A 13,887-nucleotide genomic window follows, 5' to 3' on the forward strand; every position below is an offset into this window, starting at 1 on the left:
ACATAGATCAACATACTAATTAATGCTTGGCTTCATGCATGCAGTTTGTGACCTCGTCCATTCCCCTAACTTCGTCCCGCGATACAACAAAGAGCGCAAGACCCCAGAGGAAGTGTTCATCGAAACTCACAGTACCCTCCTCAATAAAGGTAGTGAGTGGTTAACCAAAACCTCCCAATCCTACTCCGTCGTCGCAGCACTCATAGCCACCGTGGCCTTCGCCACCTCCACCACAGTGCCTAGGTGCCTTAACAGGATACCGGCATTCCAACGCTGGAAAACAAACCCGCGTTCCAGCTCTTTGCCATCTCATCACTTGTTGCGCTCTGCTTCTCGGTCACGGCCTTGGTCATGTTCCTTTCCATCTTAACATCAAGAAATCAAGAGAGAGATTTCGGAAAGGACTTGCCTAGGAAGCTTTTGATAGGTTTAACGTCGCTGTTTTTTTCCATAGCTGCGGTGTTGATTTTGTTCTGCTCGGGACATTTCTTTGTGGTACAAAATAACCTCAAGTATGTAGCATTTGCAGTGTATGCAGCAACATGCCTGCCAATAACTTTTTTCGCTGTAGTGCAATTTTCGCTATATTTTGATCTTATACATGCTACCTTTACGAAGGTGCCACGACGAAGCTATAAGGCAACTCTCTGATGTCCTTTTTCCCATTTGTTTCCTTTTCCTTTCTCTTTTCTCTTTTTCCATTTTATCAAATAAAGTTGATCTCTCTATCATGTGCATATGTGTGATTTGTTTTTGAAAGAATAGAAAAAGAATCGTTGGTCATATCATGTATGAAATTAATGTTGGGCTAGATTTCTCTGCAATGGGTCGTTCTATCTCGCAAAAATCGCCCGTTTATGGTCGCTTAGTTTCATTGATAAAGAATGGGTTTTTGCATTTATATTGTACCTCTTGCTCTGAAAAACTATCAGCATATAATATAACTTTAGCTAGTTCATGCCATTCATGCAACTGCTAACTTGTTTCTTCTTAAAATAGAAGGAAAGTGCAAGTACTTGAGTGAATTAACAATATAATATAAATAATTAAATCTATTTCTTTCTAACTATTAGCTTAAGTTTTTGAAATAAGTTGTAATTTCACATAATATCATAATAGAGGTATGGATGAGTTCGAACTCTGATTCTACAACCTATTCCTATCTAATTAAATATTCATCGTGTTGGGGCCTACTCATTTAGGGAGAATATTCTAGCCCACACTACGTTAGAGAGTGTTAAATATATAGACAGAGCTAGCATACCTCTGGACTGTGGTAGATCGAACAAGATGGCCACGGGGTCAAGACACCATTTCTAATTGCTCGAGTAATTCAAGAAATAATGTTAATGTTGATCTTGCGCGCAACTGGTGGTTGTTTTCTTGAAGTGAAGAAGCGTTTTTCTTGGAATCATGAATTGGATGAATGTTTTACAATCGAGTGAATTAATTAGGATAAAAGGAACGATGTCACTTTCGGCCAGCTTTTTGAGTTGTATGAGATATTATTAGAGATGTACGTATGGGATTGAGAGGGAAAAAAGTGAGAACGTGAGATAAATTTTTTGGCGCGAATTTGAAATTTTTGTCTTAAAATATTTTTTTTGAGATAGTGATATTGGAACGATCTTGAGATACTTTATTTTCATCCCAATACAAAAATTACCTCATTTGTTTTTAGAAATGAGATGAGATGAGTTGAGATTAAAGTTAAAAAATTAAATAAAATATTTTTTAATATTATTTTTATTTTGAGATTTGAAAAAGTTGAATTGTTTATTTTATTTTGTGTAAGAATTTAAAAAAGTTGTAATAATGAGACAAGAAATTTTCAAAATTTTAAATTTTAATCTTGAAAACAAACCAGATCTCAATCTTTTGCGACGAAAAAGGCATGTTCTGTTGTAGTGCTTGTTAGTGGATTATTTCTACTTCTCATGTTCAGATTTCGTTAACAGATATTTTTGTATATAATTTTTAATTTTCTTTTTTCAGGAGTCATGAACCAGGAAATGAACAATAACGGCCAGATTGATTAAGAAGTACTACAACAAAAAGAAATTAAAAAATAATAATATATAATTAAACAATATTAAGTATGTTAAAGAAAGAACAAGTTAGGCACCTTTGGTAATCTCGTACATGAAGCACGCATCGTGCAGCTTTCTCTATTAATAATCAAAAGGACCGTACGAAACATGTCACGTATTATATATATCCTTTGCTTCTCTTTTTAAAAAGTGAGAATAAAATTCTTTTGTTTAAAATAAAAGAAAAGAATTACATACCTCGGTGTGATGATCGAAAGCAACTTGGAACATACTTTCCTTTGAGGCCCAAGTTTTGCGGGCCTATATATCTTCAAGAATCAAGATAGTATTTTACATATCAATGTCACTTTCAAATTTTTATTCGAATTTTGAGAGCTCAAGTATAAGATAAAAGCATATTTAATTCATATGTCTATTATATATATTTTTGCTGTCCATATAAATATTTCAAATGGCTTTAAATTCCTATATTGTATTCATTCGGTGGTTTGTATTCGCAAGTCATCTCAAATCATCTCAAGTCATCCCACTACTATGCACTACTATTTATCAACTTTAACTCACAAATCTCACTACTATTCACAACCTATCTCAACTCATCTTCGAATCCAAACGACAAGTCGATTCATCATTATATTCTTTAACAATGGTTAGTGTATATAGTCCCATAATTATGATCCACATATTTATCCAAGATCAACAGGTCATGTTAAGATTGATTCCTTATAATTTTGAAGAATCAAATACTTTCTTCATTTGATTTTTAGAGGTCTATCTCTATGAATTATATATATATATATATGTTTGAGTAATAAATTGTAAGAAACTTTTCAATGATTGTGTTCAAAGTGAGCGTGTGGGTATAATTTTGAAGAATCATTTTTTTAAAATAATTTTTTTGGACTTGCAAATTTTAAATTTTTTAAAAATAAAAATTAAAACTAAATCATTCACTAGTGATTTACGTCAATTTTACTAAAAGCATTACCAAAACTGTATAACTATATCATTCACTGTTGATTTACTACAAGTTAAAAAAGGAACCAGAGTGAAAAAGTTGCATAAAAAATATTATAAAGTTAAAATATTATTATAATATTATTTTTATTTTAGAATTTGAGAAGTTCTATGGTTTTTTGTATTTTGTTTGAAGGTTTGAGAAAGTTAATAATTATACAATGATTAGATGAAAAAATTAAAAATTTGAAATTGAAAAATATTTATGTTTGATTAATATTTGGAAAGTAATTATGAGAAATTTTGAGATGAGATGAGATATACATAATTCAATGCACAGGAGCGCGCTAGAACTCCTGTCATTGGCTGCTCTCAATATATTATATATATATATATATATATATATATATCCATTCTTCCCTGTTCGATCCTATTGTAGTAGGAGAAATGAGAGAGATGGATTTCGTCACATTCATGGAGCCACCGAGTCGGGAAATGGAGACGACCTTGTTTGAAAAGGCCATGTTAGGGAAATGGGATGAGGTCGTCAATATATGTATGGAAAATCCATTGGCTCTAGTCTCCAGCATCACCAGGTTGCAGGACACAGCATTACACCTAGCTGTCTCCGACGGCCAAGAACAGACGGTCCGGAAACTGACAGAGATCATTTCGGAGCAACCAAATCCAGAAATGGTTCTTGGAGTTGCAAACAAGAGAGGTAACACTCCTCTCCATTTTGCTGCATTGATGGGGAATGTGGCCATGTGTAAGCGCATAGCAGTGGTTGATACTTCATTGATTGCTCTTCGAAATCATGAGGGAGAGACTCCTCTTTTCATGGCTGTTCTCTTTGGTAAAAGAGAAGCTTTCCAATGTCTTGCCCAGATGCTTACGTTGGATGAGGTCTATAGTTGCTCCAGGAGGAAGAATGGTGACACAATCCTTCACAGCGCCATTTCAGGAGACCATTTTGGTGGGGATTCATGAAACTCATTTTCTATCTGATCTAGATCGATTTTCAAATAAGAACAATTAACGTAAAGTGATCTTTTTTCATCTGGTTATTCATTGATCCTAACCGACTAATATTGCTTCATATACAGATTTGGCATTGCACATAATTAAATTGTTTGGAGAAGTACTGGTAAACGCAGTCAATGAGGAAGGAATCGCTCCTCTCCATCTACTAGCCGAAAAGCCTTCAGCTTTCCCAAGCGGGAGCCGCCTTGGATTTTTCAAGAGAATCATTTATTATTGTATGTATCACCGTATCATCACTGCTTAGCATTTAAAGAAAAAAGAAAAAAAGAAAAAACAAACTACATGCTCATGATCATGATTCAGGTCTATCCATTCGTTTTAGAGTAGGGATACCAATAAAAAAATTAATTGGATACATTATATTTAATTGCAAAAGATATATATATATATATATATATATATATATATATATATATATATATACCATTGACATGCATATAAGGTGATACGATAGTGTTTGATATTTTGCAAGATAATTTAATTTTATAAATCGGCATATCAACAATAATGTAAAGCGTTAACTTGTAAGTAAAGGAATATTATTTAATCCCTTATTATAATGCAATTTTAAATTGAAGTTCTAACACATAATTTGTGGGTGGTAAAATAATTGTATGAATATTATTATGCTTATTTAAGAAGCAATTTATTATCATTAAACCATTATCGTTTATTATCTTAATGATGTTGTATTAAATGGAAAGAAGATTATTTTTTTAAAAAAATATTGCTACTATGCCGTGTCTCAGTTATACTTATTATCACTTTATTCTATTGACGTGGTACCACAGTACATGGTTCTACGTATTTTTTAAAACAAATTTAAAAAATATATATTAAAAAAATGGAATCTGAAAATACAAAAAAAAAAATGAAGACTAAAACCTCTACTACTCATTTTATGTTTGTAGTTTTAATTTTAATTTTAATTTTCTCCTTTGTTAAATTAATCATGTCGTAGTATTCTGCTAGCTTACAATTCTATTATCTTTGTCTTCAATTTAATTTTTTTAATTGCGCAATTAACATGGTGCGAAAACTAATAAAGAGTTTCCAAATAATCTAATGCAAATTTGAAAGATGATGAAAGAATATAAGGTAAAGGTTATATGAATCATGTATAGCTAGCTAGCAATTCTCTTATATATATGATGGATTAATTGGTGGATTATAATTATCTTTTGCTGTTACTTTGGAAGGCATATATGTTAATGATAAGCACAAGGAAGTGGTACCACACGATTATTTTGATCACCAGCTCCCTATGCTACCCGTAGATCAAGGACGTCCCAAATATGAAAGGAATCGGCCAAATTATCCCGACAACTACAGATCATGCGTCAACTTCTTTCGATTGTTTTGGAATTTCATTACATTTGGTATGTAACTGGCCGTTCGTTTTCCTTCTTTTCTTAACTTTGAATTTCTTATAAACATCGAGGATGACAAAGAGCATGACCAGCTGAGAGCAGAATAGAGCTATGAGTACGGTTCAGTACCATATACACCGGCTTTAATTAGCAGTTTAATGCAATAACCGGGCTTTAAATGAACCACATTGTTTATAAACAACTCGAGCTCAACTTGTAAAAGCTCGACTAGATCGAGTTTGATTATACACGGATCAACTATTTTTATAAACTCTAACTTGTTTGTCGAAAAATTATAAGATGTAAGACACATAATCTATTTTGTCATAAAAAGTCATATAAAAGGTACGTACATGAAGATTATTTTCTGTTTAATTTTTATAAATTCATATTTAAATAGTTTAGCGAGCTAAATTAGATATGAAGTAAGAAAATAATCTCAGCATAATCAAGTAAGAAAATAATAAAAACAATAATGAATTTAAAAATATATATTATAATGATCATTATTCAAGCAACTTGATCATGAAGAAAGTGGAATTAACTCGTACTCTTTGTTTGGCACGAGATCATATGCTAGCTAGGTTTACAAAGAGACTTATAAAAAATAAGTTTACACATCGATATATATCACCTAATATTATTTCATAAAATATATTTTATAACAAAAGTAATTTCACAATATATATTAATTGTAGTACATCACTGTAGAATTTCTTGTTAATTATAACTCTATTTGTAGGTTTAACATTTCTCATGCATATTGACACTATAACATGAATTACATGCGTCTTCTTATACAGAAATATTCAAAGCCACCAATGAAACAGCTTGGAGGTTTCAAATTTTTCGGGCTAATTATAATGGCCTTTGCTACAAATTTTTCAAGCTTGCAAACAGGATGATGCTGATCTTTCTTGCTCTAGGTATTTATGTCAGTATACAACGTCAAAAGTTATAACTATTTCTACTGAGCATGCATTATTATCTAGTACTATACTTTTAAAAAGCAGCATTCATTTGTTTCAAAATTTAAGGTATTTTGTGTATTATGTTAATAAGGACTTCCCACGATAAGAAAGATATATGAAGAGAAACAGCAGCACACATTATCGATTCAGATCATGAACGAACTTCTAAAGGGTGTTAACATGTACGAATATTATCACGCTGGCACAAAGCCCTCGCAACCTTTGGATACACTAGCCGGAGAAGATGAGGACGAATCAAATCCATATTCAAGTGTCTTGAGCGGTATTAATGGTGATTCTTTTGAAGCTGAGAATAGAGAGGGTAAGCCATGCACGATCCTAAATATATATAATATACTTCTTTCTGATCATGCATTAATTGGCTAGCTAGCAATTAGTATTTTTGAGTGTCTGTGTGTGTGTATTTTTGAGTTAACTTATCTTGTAAACATCAAAAGATGTGGAAGGAAGCAGTGAAATGGGAAGAAATCTTGAAGGTAGCGACGGCCAGCAAAACAGTCGTACCGGAGTGGGGAAAAAAGCTTCGCTTGAGGATGGTTAGTCCCTTTCCAATTGATCAGTATCCTTATATTTTGGTAATAAACCACTGGAGAAGACCCTTGTCTTCGGAGCATGGAGTTTTGTGCTGATCAGGGATACTTATGGGAGCATGGAATTTGTCTTCCTAAATAACTTAGTAATTTTGCTTTAAGTAACTTCCATTTTAATGATTAGTAAAAGGAACTATAAACATGACCAATTTGATTGCATCATGAATCAGTCCATAAAGTAGTATCACTACAAGAAAAACAAGCATTTATGAATGATTATTTGTGACGAGAATGACTATTTGCATTAAAAACAAACTCATTTTAATAAGAAATAATCATTTTCGCAGGAAATAACTGACCACAAATAAGCAGTAGTTTTCTTGTAGTGCGTTGGCCACTCTTCATACCAGACTTAATTCCAATCATCCCTCATAACAGGCCCCAGGATCAAATTCAATCCTCCTCTTCCTTGTTATTATTGGTGTTATTTTACTGACCTTTTGCATTAATATAATATTGCAGGGAAGGAAATGAATGCGGAAATGGAAAAGGAGACTGCTATATTAATTGCTGCTAGAAATGGCATTGCCGAAATGGTGGAGAAAATTCTAGAATTGCTTCCGGTTGCCATACATGACGTGAACGCAGAGAACAAAAATGTAGTGTTGGTGGCGGTGGAGAACAGACAACCCATATATATCGACTCTTGTTACGAAGAAATATCCTGATCAGAGATAGTGTGTTCCGGGTAGTGGATAACGACGGGAATAGTGCCTTTCATCTCGCGGCCAAACTTGGAGCCTATAAGCCTTGGCTAATTCCCGGCGAAGCCTTGCAAATGCAATGGGAAATGAAGTGGTATGAGGTAATATATATATATATATATATATATATATATGAAACAATAATATATGGTATTAGTTTTCTGGGTATTAGTTTTCTGTGATAATTGTTAAGAATATAATGCAAATAACTAGCTAGATTTACCTTTTATCATCGGTATAAATTTTTTGGACAAGTGGTGATTTCACATGGTATTAGAATAGATGTTCTAAGTTCAAACCTGACTCTACGCTTTACCCTGTTTAATTAAGAAGATAATGGAAAGAGTTTTGCTACTCATCATCCCCACACACCACACTTTTTTTATTTTTTAGTTTTTAAAATTTTTATTTTTAGTTTTTGGTTTTATTCTTCTTAAACTTATTGAATTCTTCAATTCATCATCCATATACCACACATTTAGTAAAAGAAAAAAAAAATATGGTGTTTGATGTGTGGGGATGATGAATATAATTTTTTCAATGGAAATAATTAAATTGACTTCTTCAGTTATCAGTTTAAACTTTAAGGATAAATGGTGATTATTAAAATTCTTGATCAAAAATATTTTTGTTCTATTACGTACCCTTTTATCCTTTCATCACTTCGTCTTGACAAAGCCTCAAATTATTGAAAATTTGATTTTCACTTTTAAATCATCTGCAAACCATTTCATGTCAGTTCAAGGAATAATGAAAGGAATCAAAAGATCATGATAATTAAAAAGTAAAAAATAATATTTTTCATTTTCGATTACCATACTCATAGATGATCAATTGGGCCAATTAATTTTAGCATTATATATATATATATATATATATATATATATATATAAATATAAGATAACGCATATTGAATGCTTGGCTTCAGGCATGCAGTTTGTTACCGACTCAATTCCCTCCAACTTTGTGCCCCGCTACAACAAGAAGGGCAAGACCCCGGAGGAGGTGTTCATCAAAACTCACAAGCGCCTCGTCAAGAAAGGTGCGGAGTGGCTAACTAGCACCTCCCAGTCCTACTCCGTCGTCGCAGCACTCATAGCCACTGTGGCCTTCGCCACCTCCACCACAGTTCCCGGAGGTGTACAGGAGGGGACGGGCACTCCAACGTTGGAAAACAAACCTGCATTCCACCTTTTTGCAATCTCATCGCTCGTTACGCTCTGCTTCTCGGTCACGGCCTTGGTCATGTTCCTCTCCATCCTAACATCACGGCACCAAGAGAGAGATTTTGGGAAGGACTTGCCGAGGAAGCTCTTGATAGGTCTGACATCGTTGTTCATTTCGATAGCTTCGGTGCTGATTTCATTCTGCTCGGGACATTTCTTTGTGGTACAAAATGAACTAAGATATGTGGCATTTGCAGTGTATGCAGCAACGTGCCTACCAGTAACTTTTTTCGCTGCAGTGCAGTTTCCGCTATATTTTGATCTTATACATGCTACCGTTACGAAGGTGCCACGACGAAGCTACAAGCCAACTCTCTAATGTCCCTTTTTATCCATTTTTCCCCCTTATCTTCTCTATTTTAATTTCCATTTCATCAAATAAAAAGTTCTATTTGTCATGTTCCCGTATGCATGTGTATGATCGGCTTTTGACAAAAAATAAAAACTATTTGCTCTGTGTGCATGATGTGAAATTAATGCTCGAATAGTACTCTTTCTGTTTGTACGTTCTGTCTCGTGCAAATTTTATACCCTTTCGCCAATGGTCGATTTGTATTGTTAACTAATGAAGAACGAGTTTCTTTGCAGTTTAAAACATGTCTAAAAAACTAGCTAATAGCATAGGTGTAGTGTAACGCCTCAATGGAAGGCCCAAACCACATGGCCTATACTCCAAAAAGACTAATAAATGATACAATTAGAGCCCCATTGAAACCTTATAAAGAGCAAGAACTTCTCCTTCCCAAGCAATGTGAGATCTCATACACCACCTACCCTTATCCATATCATATGGGGTATCACAATCTACCCCCTCTTAAATTCCCGACGTTCTCGTCGGGCCTATCCATTATAGGTGGCACGGCTCAAGTCCCACATTTCTGGTTAGGATAGGCTCTGATACTATTTGTAACGCCCCAATGGAAAGCCTAAACCTCATGGCCTATACTCCAAAAGGACTAGTCAATGATACAATTCGAGCCTCATTAGAACCTTATAAAGAGCAAAAACTTCTCATTCCCAAGCAATGTGGGATCTCATACACCACCTACCCTTATCCATATCATATGGGGTATCACAATCTACCCCCATTAAATTTCCGACGTCCTCGTCGGGCTTGTCCATTGTAGGTGGCACGACTCAAGTCCCACATTTCTGGTTGGAATAGGTTCTGATACCATTTGTAACGCCCCAATGGAAGGCTCAAACCACATGGCCTATACTCCAAAAGGACTAGGGTTTATTTCTTATAATAAACCTATGAATGAAAAATATTATTTATGGGCGTATGGGCCAAGTGAGAGAATGTAAGAGTTTTATTTAAACTTTGTGTCCACACACCCATCTTGATAGAGTTTTGAATAGCTCAAAACTTATTAGTTAATAGAAGAGTTATAATTAGATAAGAAAAACTCTTCAGAAATAAGATTAATTCTACATCTCTAATCACAATCAAACACAAAATCTTAGATTTATTGATGGCCAGAAGTCTATAAATAGCATTGAGGGAGTTAAAGGATTCTCACCTACAACATCAGAGTGCCTCTAGCCATCGAGAGACAGTATGAAGGCTGTTGCCTAGATGATCCTTCTCTCATAGTCAGATCAAATTCTTTATCAAATAGACGGAGAAAGGTACGTGTTTAATTAGCATTATTTTATTATTGTGGATTATATATATAAAATCAAAAATTCAATTATTAATGTTCATGTTAAAATATTTAACAGTGCTTTCTGTTATACACACGCATTTATAATACGTAAGCACGGTCCTCTATTAATAGTGGTGTCAAAAGGTTAAATAAAATTCATTTCAAGAGTTTTCATTGATTTACACGGACTGATCCTAATTTTTAGGATTTATAAAACTAAGTTTGTTTGAAAAAACTTTTGTTTAAGTATTTTCGTTAACCATCTATTATTTTTTAACGGTACAAGACGCCACTCATTAGATATATATATATATATATATATATATACAACGACCCGTGTTAATTAAAGTTAATCCTAATTTTTCTTTTTGACTTGAACTTTAAAAAAAAAATTATAAATTTCAGTGTATTTTAAATTAAAAAAAATGTCATGTGATTTCGTTAAAGCATATGGACGAAAATTAGTAAGGGAATGGGCAAAGTCTTTTCTAAAGAATATATCATGTACTGTTAAAGTTGCATGCGTATATATAGATGAATCATCCTCATATCTCCTTTTACACGTAATTAGGTATTTCGAGCTCTTCTTTATTAATGAAGTTGATGTTTCCTATAAAGAAAAAAAGGTATTAATTTCAAGCTCTTCTCTTTGGACAAAATAGTAATAGTTATGGGTAGTGATAGGCCGGTTACTACCCTCTTAATTACTATATATCCATTTACTATTTATAACGTATTTGAAGTTTTTTTTTTTTTTTTTATCATTTTTTTTAAATATTTTTTAACATATTTAATCATTAAGAAAAAATTAAAAAAATATATAATTTTACTAATAATCACTTCTTTAACAATTAAATAAAATTAAAAATTAAAAAATTAAATACAAAAAGAATAATAAAAAAATAATAACCTTATCATTATCCAATAGTATATCCTTTTAAAAAGAACCGATGATTAGGAGATATCACACAACCTTTAAATAAAGAAAAAAGCACTAAACTTCGACGCATGCACAAGATTAAATCAGAAGGTTGCCGGCCACATGATGATCCTGCTTTTATCCTACGTACGTACCTGGCAGTTGATCTATTATTCTTTAGCAAAGAAAAAAGTCATTCCTTGTGTCTAGCTAGAAAACGCTCAATACGTACCCTATTGATCGATCTGGATGATTTTACCATAAACGTACAAAAACGTTGTTTATGACTTTGGGCGGGCTAGTAATTTGGCTAGTTTCAGAAAAATCCCATCCCCAGCTAATTCCAAAGTAGCATGCATGTTGGAATTAGAAAATTAAGCTAATTTATATATGTAGTCGATGTGTCTGTCTTATGATATGATCTTGTAGTTGAATATATTAAATATTTAAACTAAAAACAATCTGTTTAAAGTAGAAGCGAAAGAAAAAAAAGATTCTTAAGAATCATGTTAATTCTTAGTCAAAATAATGTTCATGTTCTTAAAATCATGTTCAAAATAATACTCACGTTCTTAAGAAAAAGAAAAAGTCAATATTATATATATATTTGGAGTGCCTGAAAAAGCCTACGTACTTTTATTATATATTCTTGATGATTTTGCTAAAAATAAGTCATTTATATAGCTTTGTGTTCAACATATTGAGACCATAAATTTTTAATCTTTGACCTTTCTCTCTGGTTTTTCTTCTTCTTCCCATTCATCTCTTTTCCATTAATTCTATTGCTATTATTTTTAAAAAATGCTACATACAGTCAATCATATCAATAGATCTAGTGGGCAAAAAATACGTATACAAAAGTAACTGCATTTATAATTTTTTATTATTTTTTACCATTAATTTTATTATTTTTTAAAGAAAAAATTGGTCATTAAGGCATTGTTTAGTTACACATATGATATTAGATAAAAGTTATAAATTAAATAAAATATTATTATAATATATTTTTAATTTTAGAATCTAAAAAAGTTGATTAATTATTTAATATATTTTGTTTTAAAATTTCAAAAACTTATAATATTAACTAAATGAAATAAAATGAAATGAGATTTACCTAACCAAACGAGTCCTGACCCAGACATTTTTTTTATTCTTTAGAAATAACACATCCTTAATTACTAATTTCGCCCATCTAATCTAACAGGTTAATGAAATTCACGTGGCAGCCTGGCATGCAGTGGTAATCTTGTACTAGACTACTGTACTGAAACACGAGGAACTCCCTTTTACTTTTTTTTTAAAGAAAAATGAAGGATTAAGTACTACGTACTAAGTAGTATAAAAGAAGGATGTCGGCATGCAACCTTCCGATTTAATGAGGTTGTAAGACATTCTCCTTTGTTTCTTTTTAAAAAAGAGAAGAGCTTGAAATTAATGCGGTCAGTGTTCAAGGCATGATGCACGTGGTGGATCATAATTCTTTGTACAATAGCATATATACTTTGCTTTGAAGCCCCCAAGTCTGGCGGGGCCTATATATCTGAATTAATCAGTATTGCCTTCACCTCCCGTTTGAAAAGAATACAAATTTCCAAGAAATTACTTAAACAATTTGTAATCACCTCCTTAGAATATTAATACTTGCAATTACCCCAAAAATACCAAAAGCCTCAATCATGACCCATGCATTCAGCAAAGTTTTGACATAAATACTCTTAAAAAATAATTAAAAAAAATCTGAAAAGTACTGTATAAAAATTAAAAAACAAAAAAATGAATACTTTTTTTCATAAAATAGAAATAAAATCATAAAATAGAATGGTACTAAATGATCTTTAAAAAAAGACTTTTCGATGATCTTCGCTTTTTTTTATCTAAAAGTATTTTATTTAAAAATTTATATAAAGTCATTTTTAATTAATGTATTTTTATTTCTATTAAATTATCTCTAATTATTATTTTTTAGATATGCGTTTTCTTTAAAAGTCCTTTTTCAAATTTAACAATATTATCTTTTGGGAAACTGGAATACGTACATAGCAAATTTTTTAGAGTCGTTGGAGGCGTGATTGTAATTAATCGCAAGTTTTTTCATCAAATTCATATATAATTAGTTTTATAAATCCTAAAAATTGAGATAACTCTGTGTAAATCAATGAAAACTCTTTTATTGAATTTGCATTTAACCTTTTTACACCGTTAATAGATCAGTACTGTGCTTAATTACGTGTGTGCGCGTGTATGCAGTAGCACTTGACTGATCAGCCTCCGATAGAGGACTGTGCTTACGTGTCTGCGCGAGTATAAATCAGCACACTTGCACCCAGCCCTAGCTAGCACTAGCGCCAGCACCAGTAGAGTCATTAATCTTGATCCTAGAGAAAA

The 13,887-nt window shown here is 32.4% G+C and overlaps 1 protein-coding gene across 1 annotated transcript; it reads left to right on the forward strand.

Moving 5' to 3' along the window:
- The first annotated feature begins 3,458 nt into the window (after window positions 1-3,458).
- LOC121262186 lies at window positions 3,459-9,289 on the forward strand. Its single transcript, XM_041164587.1, is given in 8 exon segments — window positions 3,459-3,984; window positions 4,115-4,279; window positions 6,226-6,348; window positions 6,485-6,715; window positions 6,852-6,950; window positions 7,467-7,628; window positions 7,631-7,809; window positions 8,645-9,289. Coding segments are annotated over 8 exon segments (2,088 nt in total). The 5' UTR covers window positions 3,459-3,464; the 3' UTR covers window positions 9,254-9,289.
- Window positions 9,290-13,887: the final 4,598 nt, after the last annotated feature.

Source organism: Juglans microcarpa x Juglans regia, chromosome 4S (assembly GCF_004785595.1).
Source record: "Juglans microcarpa x Juglans regia isolate MS1-56 chromosome 4S, Jm3101_v1.0, whole genome shotgun sequence".
NCBI classification, from domain to species: Eukaryota; Viridiplantae; Streptophyta; class Magnoliopsida; order Fagales; family Juglandaceae; genus Juglans; species Juglans microcarpa x Juglans regia.